The sequence below is a fragment of the Pipistrellus hanaki genome, assembly GCF_964339955.1.
Source record: "Pipistrellus hanaki genome assembly, chromosome: 7".
Lineage (NCBI taxonomy): Eukaryota > Metazoa > Chordata > Mammalia > Chiroptera > Vespertilionidae > Pipistrellus > Pipistrellus hanaki.
Window position 1 is genome coordinate 62085964 of NC_140509.1, and position 24233 is coordinate 62110196.

The 24233-nt window shown below is 41.9% G+C and overlaps 1 protein-coding gene across 3 annotated transcripts in view; it reads right to left on the bottom strand.

Moving 5' to 3' along the window:
- STX11 (syntaxin 11) overlaps positions 1 to 23985 on the bottom strand; it is a 32905-nt gene extending 8920 nt beyond the window's left edge. Inside the window, exons 1-2 of one of the 3 annotated variants that reach the window (XM_084890466.1) lie at positions 23809 to 23985; positions 23535 to 23724 (exon numbers count right to left, since the gene is read on the bottom strand). In XM_084890466.1, coding sequence (XP_084746592.1) covers positions 23535 to 23607 — 73 coding nt within the window. In that variant the 5' untranslated portion in view covers positions 23608 to 23724; positions 23809 to 23985. Of the gene's footprint in view, positions 1 to 18938; positions 19088 to 19751; positions 19941 to 23534; positions 23725 to 23808 lie in introns of those variants that run through there. The other 2 variants (XM_084890468.1, XM_084890467.1) reach the window with 2 other exon arrangements.
- Positions 23986 to 24233: the final 248 nt, after the last annotated feature.

Genomic DNA, 24233 nt, shown 5'->3' on the forward strand with positions numbered 1-24233 from the left:
GAAACAGACAAATGGTTAGCACAGTGGCTCTCAGACATTAGGAAGCAACAGCATCTACGGGACAACTACAAACATTACAGATGTTGGGCCCTTTCAAGTTTCTGATTCCACAGGACTAGGATGATCTGTTATTCAAACACACACCAAAATGTATGGCCCATTCCATAGGTAGTTATTGTGGTAGCTTTTTATTCACAAACACTACACAGTTCCAGACAACTTATAATAGTCCCTAGGTTAGGGCCAACTTGATGAGGAAGCAATTGATAGGGCAAGATTCACAAACACAGGGGAAGAGAGGTTCAGAAAGTAGATTTGTACTTACTTCAAAGACCAATAGGGTGACAACTACATAAGTAATCCAAACTCTGGGTGCTACAAAGATCAACCACAGAAGTCATTGTTCCTTACTTGCGTCCAAGGAAACCAGTTATAAACACAACACATAGTTGTATCTCTGATCATAAAAGAGAGGTTTTTTGCCTAGTTACAAGGAGAACAAGAGGAAAATGTTACTACGTGGTTAAGAGCTGAATTATACACCCCCAAATTCATATGTTGAAGCCCTGAACACAGTAACACAGAATGTAATCATATTTGGAAATAAGGTCTTTGAAGAGAGAATTAAGTAAAAAAGGAATTCTTTATGTAATTCATACATTATTATACATTAAGCAATACATGCATTAAGCAAAATTTTCCCATTGGGAAACAAAACATTTCCCTTGTTTCACAGAAATATGTTAAATTTTCACAAGTGGAGAAACTTCAGACATGTGGATACACAATGCAGAGCTAGGCAATGTGCAAGTCATATGAGGTTTAATATGGAGATGAGTCTGTGGATTACAGGAGGGAAACAAATCTGAAAGCATAGAAGGGCCTTCTTTTTGTAGTTATGACAAAGAAATGTATTAGAGACTACTCCTCTGTCATGTGAGTTCAGAAAGCGCAAGACTTTTGCTTCACTCAGGAACTAAAGTACACACACACACACACACACACACACACACACACACCATTCAGTTATTATGACTAAAAAGATCTTGCAATGTCTCCCCTACTTCATAAATGAAGTTACCACGTTCTGATTTTCAGGTTTTACCATCTCTCTCTCTCTCCTATTTTATTTTATTCCAATTTTTAAGTCTTGTTAAAAGAAAATGATGATTTACAAATCAGAATGGCTTTATGCCTCGGTTCACCACTGCTCTGTATGGTGCCTTAATGAGCCTTTGTGCAGCGACCACATGACATCTTTGTGAAAGCTAGGAGAATGCCTTTCTCCAGGAGGATGCATCCCTGGCCTAGGGCACAGAGCCTGATGACCTGGGCATTGATGGCTCTCATGACCGTCTTATCCATGTGGCCAGGCACCCTTGTGCTGGCCACAACAAGTGCAGCCCCATGTGGGCACCCTGAATATACCCCTCTCCACCACCCCACCCAGTCCCTCAAGCCCAGCCATCACCACAAGCATCTGGTAGGGGCCAGGAAATCCCAGAGGTCCTGTGTCACAATAATTTAGTGCTACTTTATAGGACATGCCATAGTAATACAATTCTTAAAGCAGTGGTTCTCAACCTTTCTAATGCCGTGGCCCTTTAATACAGTTGTTCCTCATGCTGTGGTGACACCCCAACCATAAAATTATTTTCGTTGCTACTTCATAACTGCAATTTTGCTACTGTTAATGAATCATAATGTAAATATCTGTGTTTTCCAATGGTCTTAGGCTCTACAGCAGCGGTTCTCAACCTGTGAGTCGCAACCTGAGAACCACCATCGGAAAACACAGATATTTACATTATGATTCATAATAGTAGCAAAATTACAGTTTAATACAGGGTCTGTATTAAAGGGTTGCAGCATTAGAAAGGTTGGAAACCACTGCCTTAAAGGATAACAAGTGTACTTTCTCAAACAGATTGATTCAGATCCATAAGTGAATGAATATTTTCATTCAACTGAGTAAGACCCATTGTTCTGCTCCAATTTTAATTTTTTAAAATGGCACATCTAAGAGAAAAAAAATCATTCTTTGAATCTATAGAAAATTATAGGCTGGAAAAAAAAAGTCTTATCTTCTTGCTGCTTCAAAGTTAATTTAAAATCAAACCAAAAATCTTGTGCTGGATCCTAAAGTGTATTGGCAAGAACACACTTAATAGTTTAATTTCTTGAGATTTATTCAAAACACAATTTGAAAATTTGAGGAGTATTAATTAAGAGGGGTTATTATAAAAGTGCAAGGCTTGAAGAAATAATAAAAAATATGGCTTGTTTCTCTCCTAAAGCAAAATACAGTAAAGAGTTTCTCCAAAGCATTTTGGGAAAGTCTAATCAAAAAGTGTAAGAACCTCCCTTAAAAAAAGGTTTCTGAAGTCTTTAATTTTATAGAGAACTTATTCCCATCTAAGTCCACTCTTCAATCACTTGTACTCATTTGTTTTTCCCTGACACTTTCACTTTTCAGTTCCCTAAATCAGAATTTTCTGCCAATGTCTCAAGAGAAGAAGGGCCCTAGCTGGTTTGGGCCAGTGTATAGAGTGTTGGCCTATAGACTGAAGGAAAGGTCCCAGGTTGAATTCCAATCAAGGCTCACGCCCTGGGTTGAGGGCTCAGTCCCCAGTAGGGGTGTGTAAGAGGCAGCTGATCAATGATTCTCTCTTGTTATTGATGTTTCTCTCTCCCTCTCCCTTCCTCTCTGAAACCAACTAAAAAATATTTAAAGGAAGAGAGAGAAGTAAGAATGCTTTCCTGGTTAGTCTTGAATTCTTTTCTGAGTATGGAAAATGAAAAAGACAAGAAGGCAGAAGGCCCCAAATAAGTCAGGGGAGCAGCAAAAAGCTTCAAAATCCCAACCAATACCAACTAAAGAGAAGCATGGGGCTGCTGGTGAACCAAGCAAACAAAGAACCTCCAGGATGGAGACCAAACCAAAGAAATCTAAGAGAGATGACAAAGCTTCTTGTCCACAAAAGATGGCACAAGAAAATAAAAGAGTAAGAATTCACAAGAAGATACCAATTCCTCCACTGCCCTCACTTGCCACCAGTTAACCTGATTCACCAAGACATCGTGAGGGGTTGGTGCCAGCAATTAAAGCTGAGCACCAGTGGCCAGCAATGGGAAACATATAATAGATGCAAAAGGGGGGAATGACTCTGGACAGTTTTGGTCTTCCTGAGCTGACTGCTCCCCTGGTGGGGGGGCCTGCTCCTGACCGGGGTGCTGCTGCTCTCCTGGAGGGAATGGACAATATTTTCATGACAACTTCCACCCCAGATGATGTGTTTGCCTCCTGGAGCAGAACTGCAGCCACGGCCTGGAAGACTGGGAAGATGGAGACTGTGAGGCTGACACAGGAGGCCTCTGGTTACAAGCGGTGTGTGTGTGGTCCACGGACAAAGTCTCCCTGCAGACACAGGGTTGGGTTCAGCTACAGTTTTATGCTGGGCAAGCCTGAGTCTCTGATAAACTGGGGCAAGTGTGTGTTCACTTTTCTTGATACCTTCCCTCAACTTTCCACCCCAACACCTGGAGGATAATATGTTGTGCCCCAAATGCATTCATAGGAATGAGGTATTAGCGAGAAGCTTCCATTGCCAAGAAAAAGGGCACACCTATGATTGTAATTAATATGGTAGAAAGGTGACTACAATCAACTCCATGGTGCCACTGACAGCAACTCCGGGCTGCTAGACACCCTCCATTTCCCTGCTTACAGGGCCCAGATGGGTGGGGAGCAGACGTTACTCTCAGACTTACCAACAGTGCCTCTGCTTCGTTTGCTGGGATACAGTTATGTTTTAAAACAGACATGCATTTTACAAACTATCATTCATTGTGGTGAAGATGCAAAAGTCACTCACACCATCCAACGATGACCCATCTGAAACAGAAGGAACTCCAGCAGCTTTTGCCTGGTGGGAGCCTGAATTGAACCTCTTGAGGGAAGTGCAGAAAGAGGTGTGCTCCTCACTAGACTCCTGCCTCAGAACTGTGTCCGCTCCCCCCCACCCCCAAATTCTTAATATTCAAAACATTTTGTGAAGTTATCTTAACTTGGGGTTTCTGTAGTGTGTCTCTGGGATAAAAACACGGGGCACTTGGGCCAGTATCATTTCCAGTTGTAACTGTTTTGTACATTTTTGCTGTTTAAAATATGCCCAAGGTTACTTCTGAGTCATAAATACCTAGTATGCTTAAAATACATATGTAAAGCAATTCATCTGCTATGTTTCGGCAACTTTGTTGTATGCAAATTATTGTTAATGCTCTTAACTCGGTAGGATTAAGCCAAAAGGCATGATTTTGTTTATGCACTTTAAGAGAGAGAGAGAGAGAGAGAGAGAGAGAGAGAGAGAGAGAGAGAGAGAGAGAGAAGAGAGATAAAGAGGAAGTTCAATATGCACATTCAATAAACAGCTAATGAGTGGGCAGCTTGGGTTTTACTTACAGCAGAAGGCTTTTGGATGCATTCTGCAGAAATGCTCTATAAATCAAAGGAGCTGTTCCTTTATTTGATCCATACATCTCTTCTACAGCTAAGTGTTGTGCAGCCCCTAAATGGGGAATTAGCCCCATCCCCTAATTTGAGAGCCCATCTGTAAACCACAAAGCTCCACTAGCTTCTTTTTCCTGAACCTCCCTTAAAAAAAAAAAAAAAAAAGTTTCTGAAGTCTTTGATTTAATAGAGAACTTATTCCCATCTAAGTCCATTTGAGCTGCTATAACAACATACTAGAGATGGGGTAGCTTGTAAGAACATAAATTTATTTCTCACATTTCTGGAAGCTGGAAGTCTGAGACCAGGGTGACAGCATGCTCAGGTCCTGCATCTAGTGAGGGCCTGCTTCCTGGCTCATAAATGTCCATCTCCTTGCTGTGTCCTCACATGGCAGGAGAGGCAAGCAAGTTCTTGGGGCCTCTTTTATAAGGACACTAATCCCACTCGTGAGGATTCTACCCTCATGGCCTCACCACCTCCCAAAGACCCTGCCTCCCGATTCCATTGCCTTGGGGGTTGGCATTGCTATGGACCAGTGATTGCTACTTGTGCCCGGTCCATGTACCTGTAAGATGACATGTTTTGGTAATCCTTTCCCTGTCTCACCGCTTGCATTAGGTGTGTATGAGGAGATCATTTATTTCTAGCCCATTGTCTCAGGAGGGAGGGGCTCCCATCTGAAGAGCTGAGTCTGCGGTGTCCCATCCGGATCCAAAATGATGTACGTCATGAGAAAGCCTCCAGACGTAGAGACTAAGCCATAACGGGATGAAACTTCTGGGGGCCCAAGGATAAAAATGAGCATATGTTTCTTGCAGGAGAAATGGGAATACTTTTTGCCAGAGGCAGACTATATCTGATTACCAAAAAATGGCCACAGATTCTTGCAGAACCTCCGATCAAGAGGTTGTGTCAATTTCTCTACCCTCTGAATCTGGGTTTGGTCATGAAACGTGCTTCGACCAAGAGGACAGTAGCAAGCATGGTGCCAGCAGAGGCTCGAGTAGCACTGGCACATCTGGGCTTGCCCTCTCTTACTCGTGGGGACACTGACACCACAATGTGGGAAGCCAGGGCTAGCCGCCCGGAGGATGAAGACCACAAGGAAAGAGAGGCCAGCACCCAGGTGACCCGCCGCTGCAGCTGTCTAGCTGTCTGAGCCCCGGTGAGTGAGAGAACCACCCAGTACTTACTCTCTACCACGTACTGTGTGGAAGCTTTATAGGAATTATCTCATTTAATTTTCATGGGCCATGAGAAATAACAATAGGATCTGGGGGTGGTCTGGTATACTGACAAAGCTCACTGATACACCCCTCTCTTTGTCTCTTTATCCCCACAGTGGGTGTTCTTTAAGGAAAACCTAAGAGAATGGCATGGATCACAGATAAATCATCATTTTGGAAAGTAAATTCTCAGGCATTTAGAACAAAATTTCCATCTGGCTCATTTAGCAGAGTGATTGAGCATTGACCTATGAACCAGGAAGTCACAGTTGGATTCCCTGATCAGGGCAACCTGGGCTTGATCCCCAGTGAGGGGTGTGCAGGAGGCAGCAGATCCAATCAATGATTCTATTTATTGATATTTCTATCTTTCTCTCCTTTCCTTTCTGAAGCCAATAAAAATATTTTTAAAAAAGAAATAAAAGTTCATTGCTATCATTTTAAAACACAAATATAAGTAGCACATACCAAATAACTGTCCTGCTGATGTAGGTCACCTACTCGATGAGTACGGCCTACTAATTATATATGTTGGTTTTAATGCAGTAGATGCTTACACCATCCCTATTCATGTTATATACAATTGTTACAATAAAACATGCACATAAAAGAAGCCTGAATTTCTTAACATGTGTGAGGATAGTCTTCCCTTCCTTTTGAAGATTGTGGTCATAACCAAAGTAAGAAGAAAAAAGAACAATGCTAAAAAAAAAAAAAAAAAAAAAAAAGAAGGTGACCTCACACACAAGCAGGCTCTGCAGACAATGCCAGGTGCTAAATAGGAGTCCTTGGAGTCCTTGAGCAGTGGAGGTGGGCCAGCACAGAGGCACAGGGCAGCTTCAACCTTGGCCAAGTTTCAGTCTGATAAAAGGTTCTGAAAACTTGAAGAGCAAGTTTGAAGTGTAACAGATCACCAAAATAGAGAACACTGGGCCGGTGAAATGCACCTTCTCACAGGACTCCACTGCCATGTTGCACACCTTCCTTTGTCGTCCAGGACTGGACCACACCTGCTTCTTGCTATAACACTACAAAGAGTATCCATAAGTGGGACGTTCACTAAGTTGCTAAGAACTTCAGAAGTTGATTATGGTTCAAGAGGTGAAAGGCAAGCAGAATACTTCTTTTCAGAGTTGTAAAATCTGCTTGGAACTCCACATCTACTTAGAGAGGGGCCCACTGTTGAGCCTGGGGAGATACTCAAATCCAGCTCTGCCACCACTGGGAGGAGCCTGGGCGACCTCGCTGGTTTCAGTGTTCCCAGCAGAAAAAGGTCCATTCCTGATGGATGAGTGCTGTTCAGATCTCTGCTGGTCACATTTCTTTGCAGTCACCGTATCTTCCCCATGTATAATACCTACTACTTAGGATGGTGGAGAGAACTAAATGAGATAGTCCACGTAAAGTTCCCAGAACAGTGCCTGGCAGAGAGAGCAAGCACTCTGTATATGCTACCGATTTCTGTCTATTCTGGGATTTTACTCCACTCCGAAGACTAATGCAGGTTCAGTAACTATTGTATAAAGGGTGCATTTGCTCATTCATGTTCCACTAATAGTTTATTACCTGTCTCATCTACAATCATGAGTGAATACTAACACCTGTGCATTACTATATTCTTTGGGGTTTCAAATTACTTTTTTTTCCTAATTCTGTTTCTGTACAATCTCTCTTTTTTTCTGCGTATGATAGCAAGCCATGATCTCTTGCGGTAGGGGGGGTTGAAAGGGAGGATAAGGAAAATAAATCAAATGATACAGAACTGTTTTACATGAAAAGTAAAAATTTCACATCATCTAATACTACTCTATATTAAGGAGTGACCAAGTCTATGATATAATCTGCAAACTCTCTTGTATCCTAAAGTTCGTGAAGAGTTAAGAGACAAGCATTCAGAATAAGTGACAGGATAAGATGAAATATAGAACATTTCCCTGGAAAACCACAGGAGTTCGGCATTTTTCCTGCTGGGGGCATCTCTCAGGGCTGCATGGCCTTGGGGCAGGACCCACAGTGCTTGCCCAGCACCAGCATTTTTGTGCAGGAGAAATTAGGTAAAAAGGAATGCCAAAGGCTACCTGGAATGGAAGAGGGAATTTTAAGCTGGGAGGGAATCTTCATGTTTTACTTTTATGTTTGAGAATCTCACGGTGGATCAGGGGTGGGGAGAGTCTGGGAGTGCTGAGGCCAGCCTGAGGACTGCTCAGGGATTACAAAGCCAGCGCCCTGGTTTTCTCTTGGGAGCAGATGGACAACTTCCATTCGATCAACACCCATTGAACGTTTCCCTCATCAACGTCTCACAAAGGTAAGCCCCATCCCCCACCCCACCCCACCCCATTAGTTAGGTTTTGCTATGAGTATTGGTTGGGTTTGTTTTGTCTTATAGGGAATAGATCTTGCTCCTCAGTTAACTGACATGATTTCTGAAAGCAAATGTGGTGTGGGAGAAGGTGCTATTATTCCTTAGGAACCACGTGCAGATCATATGATCTGAAATGATCCTGAGCCCTGCCGGCATGTCTCAGTGGTTGAGTGTCGACTTATGAACCAGAAGGTCACTGTTGGATTCCCAGTCAGGGCACATGCCTGGATGAGAGCTCGATCCCCAGTGTGGGGCATGCAAGAGGCAGCCCACCAATGCTTCTCACTCATCATTCATGTTAACAAATTTAGGCCATAGGATATTTGTAATTTAAATTCCTTGTATCTACCACATGCATGCATCCCAGAGGAAACAGGAAGCCATGCCGAACAGGAAATGTTTTTCCGTGGCTTCTTTATAAAATTCTCAGACATCTTCTCTTTTTTACATTAGGGTGTTGACTAAAGTGATCTTCAGCAAGAGAATTTTCTTTTGCATGTTGAATTTGCACCTCCACTTCCTGCCTTAACCACTCTTCTAATTCTGCATTCTTGGAGCAAGATGGACTATTAGAGCTGATCCTCCCATGATCTGCGGAAGTTTTCCCGCTCCAGGAAATGCGGCCTTCCTGAATTTGTTGATATTCTTTAGTTGACCATAATCATCCTTCACATTGGCTGCATTTCTGGTTGCAGAGTTACTAACCACTAGTCATCTGCATTCAGCCGGTAACACCTTCCTTGGAGGCATCTCACCATCATTCTGCAGCCTGTGGTGGTTGGATAAAAAGGGGCCGCATGCTAACCTGACTAGCTCAGGGAAGGCCTGCCTGGCAGCTTTGCAAACTCAGAGACCTAACGTAACCACAAAGGATGGTCTGAAATGAAAACTTTTAAACTAAAAGCAGTTTATGGCAGGTAGTTATGTCCTAGGCTAGATTCTTTCCTGAAAAAAGTCAATCTTTACCGAAACTAAGACTGCCTGTTGTCTTTAGCATCTATGATAACATATCTTTGGAATGTCAGGGTAACTTCCCTTTTTCCAGACCTCTGAGGGCACAGCCAATATACCAGGGTGCCAGGGCAGAGGCCATAAATTCCCTCAGTGTTACTATTATCATGTTAATTGTGGCTGTTAAACTATTTTGTACCCTCCTACGTAAAAGAAGCATATGTCTAACATTTTGCTTTTTATCCAATTTCAGAGGTTTCTCCACTTTGCTTTCTCCCACTTCCCTAATCTATCACTAATGGATTTCATGTAACCACTTACACCTCCTCCTTTGATTGTAAAGTATAAAACAAGGTGAAAAACCACCTCTGGAGCATTATCCCAACATGTTGAGATTCTGCTTCCCGGCAATTGTTGACAGTTTGGCTCAAATAAACTCACAAAAATTCTTTGCAGGTTTGAGTGTTCCTTACATTAACAGTTAACCATAGTAATTCTTTCTTGATCTCATATTTCTTCCCAATTTCATTTTCTTGAGACATGTTGTTACTTTCTGGTATTATTTCATCATTAAAAGAGTCATTTGTTTCTATATTCAATCTTGGCATGTTTCTGATTTTGACATCTTTGTCCAACAAGTATTTATTGAGTATCTACTATGTGCAATATGAGAGGACGAAACTAGCTCAGTGAGCAAAATAGACATGTTCTCAGTCCCTCAAAATAGATAGTTTTAGATTTAAAAAAAAAAAAAAAAGCTTTTATAGAGCATTTCTAAAGAAAGAAATGAAAAGTTCAGAAATGTGAAAGACTTCTGAAATATTTAAAACAGAGACATAGCTGAAACCCAAACTGACATAGGCAACTTCCTGATCTCAACACATTTAAAGACAGAACTCTCAAGAGAATAAGGGAAATCCATCTTTGGTTTTCTGTGCAATTAAAAAAAATTTCCTTAATTTTAGTAGCTGGTGTCAACTATGACACAAAGATATAATAGGTTGCTGTTTAAAAGAGCCTGCAAAGGTGAATAAGCCTGCTCTGAACTCCCAGCTCTGAGCAAATTGGAGTAACACTATCAACCTCAAGGGGTACTCAGGGGCCTGACATAGAATAAGTAAATCCTCAACCCACGCAATCCTTATGATTTTACTCATGGTGGCAAACATATGCACTCTCCATGAACATCAACAAGAAAATCTATAGATGGCAGTTGGGTCATTTATTTTTTACTTACTGCCCTAAAACAAACAAATAAACAAACAAAAGACAAAACCTCCACTATGACCATTTTATCCTGCCTTCCTTCTAGACATGCCTTCTAAACAGAGATGTCCCTGGTGTGAGAGGATATTAAAAATCAAGAAACCACAATACTTGCCTCAACTCTTATTGATAAATATCTCAATTCATGGGTTCTACTCCAAAAGATTCTGTTCCAGTAGATCCTGCATATGGACCTGGACTGTTTGTTTTCTTGGTTGTTGTTGTTTTTGCTGTTGTTTGGAGAGGAGTGGTATTTTTAAATATCCCAGATACATCTGATACTTATAAATCTACAGGTTTCAGAGATTCAATAGACTGGTTTGGGGTCTTTCAAAGGTTTAAAAAGATGAGAGAGAAGGAGGACAATAAGAGAGAAGAAATGTAGCTTAACATCACAAAACTGTTTACCATTTAAGGGTAAAGACTAGAATTATAGCGAAGACCAATATTAATTATACTTTAGTTATCTGGACAGCCAAGGGATTTTGTTAGTCCTGACTATTATGCAACACTACTCTACTTGTCCTGGTCTACCCTCTCCTGGTTCTTCTTCTGCTCTTAATCTTCCTAGGATTAAGATTACCATCTTCTTGCTGTCTGGTCAGCTATTATAAATCCTTAAGGGCCTTGGAGAAAAATGCCAGCTTTTTTGCTCCACTCAGCAGGGTAATGATCTAGGTCAGAAACACATAAGCAAGTTCTTGCAGAGAAAAACGCTCTCTTCCACACAACGGTGGATGATGTGAATCCCAGATCCTCTACAGCCATCATCGGCAAACTGTGGCTCGCAAGCCACATGCGGCTCTTTGGCCCCTTGAGTGTGGCTCTTCCACAAAATACCACGGCTTAGGCGAGTCTACTTTGAAGAAGTTGTGTTAGAAGTTTAAGTTTTAAAAATTTGGCTCTCAAAAGAAATTTCACTCTTATTTGACATAGTGCTGGAAGTCCCAGCCACAGCAATCAGACAAGAAGAAGAAATAAATGGCATACAAACTGGAAATAAAGTAAAGACTGTCATTATTTACAGATGACATGATTCTGTATATAGAGAACCCAAAAGACTCGACACAAAACTGATAAAAAAAAATTCATTACTACAACTGATAAATTAATTCAAAATAGCAGGATACAAAATAAATATCGAGATGTTAGTTTGCATTTTTATACACCAATAGTGAACTATCACAAATGGAAATGAAGAAAAATAATTCCATTTACAATTACATAAAAACAAACAAACCTAAGAATAAATTTAACCAGACAGGTAAAAGACTTGTACTCAGAAAATTATAGGACACTGAATAAAGAATTTGAAGAAAATATAAATAAATGGAAACACGTCCTATGCTGATGAATAGGAAGAATTAACATTGTTAAAATGTCCATACTACCCAAGCAATCTATTGATTCCATGCAATTCCTATCAAAATAACAATAGCATGTTTTACAGAAATAGAACAAATAATCCAAAAATTTATATGGAACTAAAAAAGACACTGAATAGCCACAGAAATGTAGAGAAAGAACAAAGTTGGAGGAATCACATCACCTGATATCAAACTGTACCATAAGGCCACTGTGATCAAAACAGCATGGTACTTGCATAAAAACAGACATAAATCAATGGAACAGAATTAAGCTCATGTCTGTATGGTCAATTAACATTTGACAAAGGATACAAGATTATACAATTGGGTAAAGACCATCTAGTCAGTAAATAGTATTGAAAAAAGTAGGCAGATACATGAAAAAAATGAAAGTAGACTACCTTCTTATACCATACACAAGAACAAACTCAAAATGGATTAAAGACATAAATGTAAGACTCAAAATCATAAAACTCCTAAAAGAAAACATGGCAGCCCTAACTGGTTTGGCTCAGTGGATAGAGCATCGGCCTGCGGAGTGAAGGGTCCCAGGTTCAATTCCAGTCAAGGGCATGTATCTTGGTTGTGGGCACATCCCCAGTAGGGGGTGTGCAGGAGGTAGCTGATGGATGTTTCTCTCTCATCGATGTTTCTAACTTTCTATTCCTCTCCCTTCCTCTCTGTAATAAATCAATTTAAAAAAAAAGAAAGAAAGAAAACATGGCAGTAAAATCTCTAACATTTCTCATAGTAATATTTTTTTTCCTGGTATATATCTCCTTAGACAAGGGAAACAAGAGAAAATAATAAACAAATGGGACTATATCAAACTAAAAAGGTGTTGTTGTTTTTTACTGCAAAAGAAACCATTAACAAAATGAAAAGACAACTCACTGAATAAGAGAACATATTTGCCAATGATACTTCTGATAAGGAATTAATATCCAAAATTTATAAAGAACGCATAACAACTCAACACCAAAAATACAGCAACAAACAATCCAATTAAAAAATGGGCAAAGGATCTGAATAGACACTTTTCCAAAGAATACATACAGATGGCCATCAGACATATGAAAAGATGCTCAAATCACTAATCATCCGAGAAATACAAATTAAAACCACAATGAGCTACCACCTCACACTGGTAAGAATGGCTGCCATCAATAAACCAACAAATAACTGTTAGAGAGAATGTGAAGAAAAGGGAACCCTCGTGTACTGTTGGTGGGAATGCATATTGGTGCAGCCACTATGGAAACCAATAAGATTCCCCAAAATATTAAAAATGGAACTGCCTGCCCTAACTGGGTTAGCTCAGTCGATAGAGCATCAGCCTGTGGACTGAAAAGTCCCAAGTTCGATTCCGGTCAAGAGCATGTACCTTGGTTGCAGGCACATCCCTAGTAGGGGGCATGCAGGAGGCAGCTAATAATGATTCTTTCTCATCACTGATGTTTCTATTTCTCTCCCCCTCTCACTTTTTCTCTGAAATGAATAAAAATATGTTTAATATTTTATTAAAATAAAAATTAAAAAATTTAGAAAGAAAATAATCATGAGTTCTTTGTAAATAACAAAGAGCTATATCATATTGTCAGCTAACCTCACCACATGTTGGTTTATCGTGCAGTAATCAGGGAGGAGGGGAGGAGTAAAGTGGACTATCTACTGATATTATTAAATTTGGCTTGCACATTGTGTTCTAGTTTACCTCAAGCCAACAGCTTTGTGTCACTAATCAAGGTGCTCATGCATACAACAGAAAATTAGACATAAAATCAGTAGGTGAGATGTGCATTGCTACAATGCTGAAACTGAAACAGAAGACAGAACAATACTTGTTCACCATTTCCATCTAAAGATAGCAACAGAGCAATTTCCACTCCTCTTTACAGTCGGAATTCACATTATTAACCAATAAGTTAGGCAATGAGTAATGGAATATCATTTTGAATAGAGAAACAAGTAAAACCATTGGGTATACAAAATGGAGACTACTTTTTTAGGCAATTTAGTATTTTCTGGATTACCCTGATACTGTATCCACTGAAAAGAAAAAGAAAAAAAAAACCACACAAATTAAGTTGAAAACATTTGATTAGGTCAAGACTGGTATTTGGAAATTACCAATTCTAAAACTCTGTTTCATATTAAAAGTACCAAATTGTTAAGCCTGACAAAGCACTTGAATGCAAATAATGTCTGGCATCCGCGGACTCAAAAGGAGTGACCGACCAACTAATGACTAACACTGACAGATGGTTTCGTTATCAGTAAAAGTCACAAAATGGTTAGAACTACCAGGCCCTTGGAGACCTATCACCCCAAACTCTGCTCTCTGCTCTCAGGAAAACCACAGTCGAATCGAAGGGACAGGACAAACCCACATGAAATATTAACCAAAACCTTTCCCTTTCTCGTCATTTGAGCAGTGAATGAATTACAGGCAGGGTAACAGGAATTCAGACCATGGCGTCAGCATGTGGGCTGGGTCATCCACCTCACAAAACTTCACATTAGTCTCCAGGTTATATGGGAAACTATAAAGAAATACCTTGATTTCCTAATAAATCTAAAGAAATGTTGAATGACACCTTTTCTTCATGTGTCATGTAAAACTTCAAACTTAAAATGAGGCAGCCCAATCAGTTCAGGTACAATATTGATTCAGTACTTATACTCCTTAAGTGGTCCAGAGTACAGATCTCTAGGAAAAAATAATGAGACCCTGCTTGCTGAACAAAAATCAGAGTCAAGGGAGGCTGAATCATGAGACAATGAGAATAGTGAAGAGTTGGGGGCCAGTTTCTTTGGAGGGGGGTAGGAGGGGAGAGAAGAGGGTGGGGTTGTGTGTCAAAAATACCAAAGGAATCTTCCTGTAGCTACAAACAGAAAGCAGGGCCTGAACCCAGAGAACCTGGGCCATTTTGCACAGTTAAAATCAAGAGGTCAGGGGACACAGCAGGCCTCTTAATAAGATTCTGAAAGTTAATGGCAGGGAGGGGCAGGTGAGCACCTGCCTTAGGGCCGTGGTCGGCAAACTGAGGTTCGCGAGCCACATGCGGCTCTTTGGCCCCTTGAGTGTGGTGGCTCTTCCACAAAATACCACGGCCTGGGAGAGTCTATTTTGAAGAAGTGGCGTTAGAAGAAGTTTAAGTTTAAAAAATTTGGCTTTCAGCCAGGACTGGTTTGGCTCAGTGGATAGAGCGTCAGCCTGCGGACTGAAAGGTCCAGGGTTCGATTCCCGGCAAGGGCATGTGCCTTGGTTGCGGGCACATCCCCAGTGGGGGGTGTGCAGGAGGCAGCTGATCGATGGTTCTCTCTCATCGATGTTTCTAAATCTCTATCCCTCTCTCTTCCTCTCTGTGAAAAATAATATATTTTAAAAATTTGGCTTTCAAAAGAAATTTCAATCATTGTACTGTTGATATTTGGCTCTGTTGACTAATGACTTTGCCAACCACTGCTTTAGGGTAAAACCAGAACAACACAGGCCCCAGAGGGCAGGTCACAACCCAGGAGTGTAAGAACTGGAGTTGCTAAGGATCTGCCTGCATTTGTTAATGATTCTTCCACCATCGGACCATGCTCTGTAGATTAATACAGGTCATAGCAACGAAACTTTGAGTGCATCTAAGAAACACAAAGCACTCAAATGCAGTGCTTGAAAAGAGAGATAACCAAGGCACCTTGAAGGACACAGTTGAAACTCTGGGAACCTTCAGTCACTGAGTCTTTACTAAAATGTTTTAAATTCCCAGGAGAAAATGTCTAATTATTCTAGGCTCATTCCTAGATCCACCAGGTATATCTCGGGATGGAAATAGGGGCAGAGTTGCTATGCAGCACAATAGGGCCTATTGGGGGCCCATTTTATGTATTGGGGTTTTCCTGGAGAGGAAGAATTGTTGGGATCAGAACAATGACTCCAATTTTAGTTTACCACAGTGTCCGAGATTTATTTATTTATTTATTCCTTTCTTTCCCCTTCCTTCCTTCCTTCCTTCCTTCCTTCCTTCCTTCCTTCCTTCAATGAAAATGATATATCATAACAGTATGATTCAGAATGGAAGCTCTGAGCCAAGTGCTCAGGATCGATTTCTGGCTTTATCTATTACAAACACTGTACTTTCTTCACCTGTCAAAAGCAGTCAGCTATAGTACCTACTTCACAAGATTGCAGTACGTAGTAAAAGATTGAATTCACATTATGAGCCTAGCATAGTGCCTGTCACTAATAAGCACTCAATAAACTGTTGGTATTATTTTCATTCATTCAAAATGTTTAATGAATACTGATTATGCATCAAGCACTATCCTCATTATCCTTCCATCCATTATCCTACTCTTAACTTATGTTCCTAACTTAATCATTTACTAGGAATGTGGGGTCATCCTAAACTCCTCCCTCTTCCTCACTACCCTCCACTTCTAAAAAGGCCAGGTTCTGCCTATTACACATCCATCAGCTCCTTCTCTCTTTATTACTGCCTGACTCAAACCTTCTTTAATTTCTCTTCTCAAACATGAGTCATCTGCTCTCTGTCTCCCAAAAGCTAGTGTCACCCTCATCCAATCTATTCTCCATCTATATTCTAAATTGTCTTTTGAATACGCATATCTGACAAAATTATGCACTTGCTTAAACTTCTCTGTAAGATAAACTCACAACTCCTACCTCGCCACAGGTCTTTGTGATCTGGCCCAGCCTGTGTCTCCAGCCCTCTCCCCACCCTCACCCTGTGCCCCTGCTAAACAGGCTGGATGATGCTGATCCTGCTGCTGAGTCACCTATCCCTCCCTTTTGACAGTTCCTCCTCTTACATTAAGGTTCATTATTCAATCAGTGAATACCTCCTAACACCAGGAGTAAAGTCTGTGCCAAGTTCAGGGAGTGTGATGATGAGCATGCTTAGTCCTTTCTTTCTCACAGAAAAAAAATGACTTTGAGGCTCTCTCAGGGGAAATGAAGTATAATTCAGGTAAAGCTGTCTCAAATTTAGCACTGCTACCCTCATCTGTTGGATATCTTAGAGAATTAGAGAAATTGAATAGATTTTGGCATCAAGTCCAAATGTACGTCAGCAGATTTCAATCCCAACAGTAAACTGTGACAGTGGATTTACTCATTTTAACTCATATAGCTATAATGCATTTGAAAAGATTGATTTGATTTATAAAAACAATGATGAGTCCCAGCTGGCGTGGCTCAGTGGTTGAGCACTGACCTATGAACCAGGAGGTCATGCTTTAAATCCAGTCAGTACATATGCCCAGGACTGGGGGCTCAATCCTCAGTGTGTGGTGTGCAGGAGACAGCTAATCAACGATTCTCCATCATCATTGATGTTTCTATCTCTCTCTCTCTCTCTCCCTTCCTCTCTAAAATCAATAAAAATACTTTTTAAGATTTAAAAAAATACACAATGATTTCACCTCTGTTAAAACCTTTTAAATAAGTGCCATGTTATTCATTGAAGACACTTTGTGATCAATTGATTAAAAATGGTATTGTTTCATTAAAAAAAAACAATAAATGATCAGAAAGTTGCTTTAATATCTTACCTAATAATAAACAAACATGTAAATTGACCATACCTCTGCTGTGCCCACAGCCAATCAGAGTGAGTATGCAAATTAGAAGGACAAAGATGGCGGTGGCCCAGCTGCTCCAGGAATGGAGTGGTCAAGTGGGACAGGACACCTGCTATGAGAGGGAGGGTGGAGAGGTGAAGGGATCTACAGGAGCGGAGAGCCGCAGCCAAGAAGATGAAGGTGGCAGACTCTAGCTGGAGTCTGCAGCAAAGACGAAGACAGTAGACTCTGGCCAGAGCAAAGGCTGAGTCCTAGGTGCCAGAGGAAAACCGGTGCTGGATACCAAGGGAAGGAAGGCCTATTGCACGAATCTCTTCGAGCCACGGGCCTCTAGTCTATATTTATATAAAACCTAAGCAACATTTGACTGGTAGCTATGTAGTGCACCGACCATGAGGGGGCAGATGCTGAATGCACAGGCATGGAAACATGGGACAGACTGATGAATCTCAGAGAGAAGGAGGAGGGCGGAAAGAGATTAACCAAAGATCTTATATGGATACTAGAGCCTCTGTGCACGGATTTGTGCACCAGTTGGATTTCTTGGCCTGGCCTGTGGAGATTGGGCTGAAACCAGCAGTCTGACAACCCCCGAGGGGTCCTGGATTGCGAGAGGGCACAGGCCAGGCAGAGGGACCCCCCGGGTGCACGAATCCATGCACCGGGGCTCTAGTATAATAGTATTATAAAGTTGTAAGGCATTAAAAGCTAAGTAACCGAAAGTTTCTGCAATTGTCTAAGGGTAATAACAGGCTAGGAAATACTACAAAATGTAGTCAATTCAAACAACTTTAAAATCATGCCTTTCTAATTAATATATTTTTACAGCATTTATTGAGTAAAATGCTTACTGAATAAGCACAGCAGGCTGCTTACAAAGACAGGTAGATGATTAAGCTGGAAACCGTCCTCATTTTTCCAGCAATGGAGACCAAGTTCATTCAAATTCCCAAGACCTGCAGAAACACTGGTCATACTGGAACAGAAAGCCTGCTTGGCGCATAGATATGGCATAGAGCTCACCTCCTTCTGTTGGACTTTCCAGTGGGTTTCTGACTGCCCACTCTAGGCTTTAGGGCCCTGGAGGGCAGGAGCCTGTCTTATTGAACAGAGCTCAGTGAAGCATCTGGCACACACAGGGTACCCAATAACTGTAGGCTGGGCTGCCTGCGCTCCGCTCAGCTCCAATAGAGATGCTGTGCCTTCCCTCCTGTCTTTTGAGGTAATGGACCGTCCTTCCTAAGAGCTACTACCCAGCAGCAGTAAGGCCCATCAGTTTAATTTATCAGCCCCGGCTGGGACCTACCTTCTTTAAAAAGTTCCATGTGATTTTAGCACTAATTTACTAAAGACAAACCATCTGAAATATGTTGATTCTGAAAGTGACACACACAATCACTACCGGTACATACGATGACACGTCTCTGCCGTATCATACCGGTGGAAGCAATGGCAACTCGGCTATTGGGTTATGAAATTAATGTTCCCTTGGGCCTCTGTGGCAAAGTGTGTGATTTGAGCGGTTTATCTCCCATCAGCCTAGTGACCCTCGATGGTATGTTGTACCATCAGGCAGGCGCTCGAGGACGTGGAAAACTTGAACTGTTACTTCCTCTACCACCTGCCCCAGTTCAGCAGTGCTCCCATCCTACCTTCCAGTCTGACTTTCAGGACAGCCGGAGCAAACCTCACTTTTCAAACGTTCATGAATGTAGTAGTCTCACCCTGAACGCAGGAGGCCTGTGACTCATTTCTGAATGCCCGTGTGGAAATAGCAACCCCTCCCTCTGCTGAGAAACGGCTGAAACAAGCGTGAGAGAAGCACAGGAAGTCATACTGAGCTCAGCTGGGGTCTGTGGGCTGGAGCGTTCCCTCGGACAGGACAGGGTGGGCACCTAGGCGCTGTCACTACTTCTTGTCTTCTGTCTTCTACAAAAATGAATTTCTCCTGTGGGCCTGTTAGGAGCTGTTGCAAAGCTGTATCAATTTCCCCGCAGTTCTTGGCTCCTGACTTACTACATACATGAAGTCAAGGAATAACCATTCTGATGTAAATAACCATTCTGGTATTTTTTGAGAAAGTGTCATTTAGCAGGAAGTGAAGAGGTGATCAAACCGAAGTACCCCCCTTCCCCTCCCATTAAACCAACCAACAAACAAAAACAAACAAACAAACTCCAGCTTATGGACTTGAAGCAAAGTCTTAGGCGAATACTTAAGGGAAGCCTGCCAACAGGTTCCTCTGAACTAGTTTCCCAATCAGAACAGGACTCCGTTCCCTATGAGAAACCCAGGGCGAGCTCCCCGAGGTGCGGAGAGTGGGCGTGAGCACTGGGTCTGACCCCCAATGACTCCAGGGCATCCCTCCCGTCCAGGAGCCAGCCAGTACCTCCACCTTCCCCCAAAACCCCCAATCCCGACCCCCGACCCCCGGAGGTTAGGAGAGAAAAAGAAGAAAAACGAACCGGGAACAGGTGGAGCGTGGGGACGGAGACGCCCGTCCAGCGCCGGGCGCCGTGGGAATCAGGAACCTGCCGCGGCTCCCTCGCCGCCCCGGCTCCTCCGACGCCTCTGGGCGCCGCCGGCCCGGCCCCGGGGCGTCGGAAGCACCGCCACGGGGGACCAGGCCCCGCCCCGGAGGGCAGCACCGGCCCCGCGTCCCCGCCCCGCCCGGACTGCGCTCCATCCCCACCCCTGCCCGCCCCACGCTCTGGGCACCCGCTCCCACCTTCCTTTTCCACGAACACCACCTCCTCCCCCCGAGGAAAGGCGGCCTGGAGGCGCCGGACTTTCCGTGGGAATCCCCGCTGCGCTGGTGACGTTGGCCTGTGGGTGGGTTTCCCGCGCGATCCCTGCTGCTGGGCTCAGTGTGGGTATGACTCTGCAGCCTGCCCTGCACCTGCCTCAACTCTCTTCTCCCTCCATTGATGAGAGAAAGAGAGAGAGAGAGAGAGAGAGAGAGAGAGAGAGAGAGAGAGAGAGAGAGAGAGAGAGAGAGAGAGAGAGAGAGAGAGAGAGAAGCAGCAATTGAAAGAGAAAAATCCATCTCAGGGTTGGAAGGTCATTCCCAGCTGCCCCTCCCACGTGCAACCCATCCACAGCCCTCAGCTAAGCAGTCACTGTGCATCCCCACGCAAGGTCGTGACCCCCAGCCACTAGTTCTCTTTTCCGTGCTAGTTTGCCAACTCCTTGAGGACATGAGTTTAACTTGCCATTTTCTAGTGTGATAAAATATATGTGACATAAATTTTACCCTTGTAACCCCTTTATAGCATAAAGTTCGGTGTTGTTAAGTACATTCATATGGCTGTGCAACCATCACCATCCGTTTCCAGAATTTTTCACTCTCCTCAGATGACACCTTTGTGCCGGTTAAACACTAATTCCCACTTCCCTTTCCCCCAGCTCCTGGCTACCACTGTTCTACTTTCTCCAGCTATGAATTGGACTACTCTAGATACCTTATGTCAGTGGAATCATACAATATTTGTCTTTTTGTGGCTGCCTTACTTCTCTCAGCATAACGGCTTCAAGGTTTACCCATGTTATAGATAGCGTGTGTTAGAAGCTCCTTCCTTTTTAAGGCCAAATATTCCTCTTTCGTATCTGCTTTTATTTTTTCTGGGGTATATACCCAGCAGTGGGATTGTTGGGTTACACTGTAATTATTTTGTGTAATTTTCTGTGATATCATCAAACTGTTTTTTGCAGAGGCTGCACCATTTTATATTCATACCAGCGACCCACTTGTTATTTTCATATAATCTATCTTTAATTTACACCTAGTTGACACCTTTTTGGTCACTACCTATTCTTTTTTTAATATATATATATATATATATATATATATATATATATATTATATATATATATATATATATATATATATATTATTGATTTTTCACAAAGAGGAAGGGAGAGGAATAGATAGCTAGAAACATCGATGAGAGAGAATCATTCACCAGCTGCCTCCTGCACACCCCCTACCAGGGATGTGCCTGCAACCAATGTACATGCCCTTGACCTGAATCGAACCTGGGACTCTTCAGTCTGCAGGCCAACGCTCTATCCACTGAGCCAAACCGGTTTCGGCTACCTATTCTTTTTAAAAAAAATAATATATTTTATTGATTTTGTACAGAGAGGAAGGGAGAGAGACAGAGAGTTAGAAACATCGATGAGAGAGAGTTATCAATCAGCTGCCTCCTGCACACCCCCTACTGGGGATATGCCCGCAACCAAGGTACATGCCCTTGACCAGAATTGAACCTGGGATTCTGTCCCCAAGCCGACGCTCTATCCATTGAGCCAAACCAGTCTCGGCGGCTACCTATTCTTGTATGAGTAAATGAATAGCTGGTTTTTAATCCCATCAAAAGGGAATTGACATTAAATCAGTCCATTTGTACTCAACAAGCCCCGCCTTGATCATCTCATTCTCCATCTGCACTGTCCATTACTGTAGCCATATACGGTTATATTTAAATTCAGATTAATTAAAATGAAACAAAATTTTAAGTGCAGTTCTTCAGTCTCCCTGGTGACATTTCAAATGCATAATAGGCACCATAACTAATGGTTATTCGTGGGCCACTGTCTTCCTTCTATCTGCTTGTTTTTCTTCTTGTATCAGCTGCAAAGTTTCCACATCTTATTCCTGCTTTTTTGTCACTGCCTCTGGTTTAACCTCTAGCCCTTTTATAACCACACTGATAACTCGGGGAGGAGTCTGGCCAGATGCCTGGTGAGCACTAGTAGGCACCGCTTAGTCTCCTTACTGGTGTACCCTGGGCTGTGGAAACAGGATGGAGGCTGGCATCAGATGATACTGACTGTCTGAATAGTGATTGCTGTTGTTGGACTAGTGCTGCTTATTAATGTGCACCTGCATGAACTGACTGAACTGCCAGAGTTGAAACTTCCTGACCCAGTGTTGTCATTACGACAGGAGGTAAAGTGTATTAGAAAGACATCATGAAGTTTTGTCAGGTGGCTGAGATTTGCATAGGAGAAACAGAGGGAATTCGGCCTCTAGGTGCAGAGGTTCTTAAGTTGGTGAAAAAGAAGAGAAAGGAATTCTGAGAAGAAGGAGAAGGGTAGAATACTGGTATGGATGTCACCACTAAGTCACCTGGTGACTTACGATCTCTTTACTAAACTCAAACCCAGGTCCAAGTTCTGGGCTACGTGAGAAGAACCGCTAAGGGTGGGAGGCCTTCAAAGCAGGCCCTGCCACTCATCTAAACACCAATATCTTCTTCTAGCATTTCATTTTCATTCTGAATTTCCCTGAACATTCAATAACTCTATCAATCCATTAAAAAATCAAAGTAAGCTTAGAAGACTTACTTAAAAAGCAACGCAATGAGATTACTCTCATAAAAAAGCAAATTTCTTGTTCTGTAAGCTTATTTTTCTGTGCTTGGAATACAAGAAGGGGTAGAAATCAAGTGGTGGAAATTGCATTATTTTGATATTAATTAAATGTTTTCCCTGCCTATAGTTCCTTAAATTACACTTTTGTATTATTTTTTTAAATGTCTTTATTGATTTTTAGAGAAAGGAAAACATCTCTATACACACTCTGACTGGGGATCGTACCCACAACCTGGGTATGTGCCCTGACCAGGAATCAAACCAGTGACTTTATGGTGCCTGGGACGGTGCTCAAATAACTGAGACACGTTAGCCAGGGCTGTTGTATTCTGATGTTAACCCAAATTGCAAGTAAGTGAAAACTTTCCTCTGAAATTCTGGCATATTTATAAAAGGCCTGAAAATTACATGTATGGCTGCCTGTAATTTTGCAGGCATACAAATAGAATTTTTTTCTGCAAAAGAGAATGCACTTAAAAAAATCTGGTCTAGAGATAGAACTAATCTGCTCAATAACTCATAAGGGAAACCATTTTTTCTGCAATTATGATTTTGCATAACAAGTTGCAAAAGTACTTTAAAGTGAGACTGTTAGGCAAGAGTCATTTCTGGTAAAAACCCCTTTTGCGCCATGGCCCTGTCCTGCGGAACTAATAAAAGTGAAACAAAAGTATAAATAAAACAACAAATAAGCCATGCCTTTTACAGATAACTGTTTAGTTATAAGCCTTTAATTGTTGCTTTTGAATTTGAATAATTCAATTAATGTTCAACAAATGTAATTCACAAATAGGTTAAACATTTTTATATTTTGTTCGTTGACATGTGCTATCTGTTTAGAAACTTTATATTTCTACACCAAAAAGCCTTACTTTGGGGCTGAGCTGTGGTTTTCTTCTCTTTTCCCTCCTCTTCATCGATGTCATCCTCTTGCTGCAGCTCCATATCTTTATCTGTCTTCCTTTTCCTTTAATACACTCTTCAGAGGGACTGCTTCCTTCCTTCAATATGGTTTATAATTTCTGTGAATGCATGGACCATAACCAGCATCCCTTCATGACCCTAAAGAAAATGTAAAAGTGCAGTATTGGCACCACAAAAAACAAACATGTTTCAATAGATGATTTTTTTTTAGGATGAACTTACCTAAAGTAATAGTGAGAACAGATTGAAATCTGAGCAGCGAATTCACAATGAACTCAAAGAATTCAACTGGTGAAGCCTTTCCTGCAAAATCCCTGCCTTTGGGGTGAGGATCTTGGAGAAGCCGACAGGTGTTCCTCTCAGTTCGAAGCTCCTTATCTTGCTGTGCAACCCAAGTGTGAGGAGGAATCTTTGGTAGGAGCTGACACAGCCTTGCATCACTAGCTCAGGGTGTTGAAAGCAGGCCACTGAGCTAATTTCTTTAAACCCCATTTTCTACAGGTTGCTGATGGGCAAAGGTGATTTATGAAACAGGAACTTTTGCCACAACTCTACATCCCTAGTCACAAAGAAACAGTTACAAAACAAATGCCCTCGTGCTAACTGGAATTAGTGAAAATGCAAATGTAAGTGGGGGACATATGCTA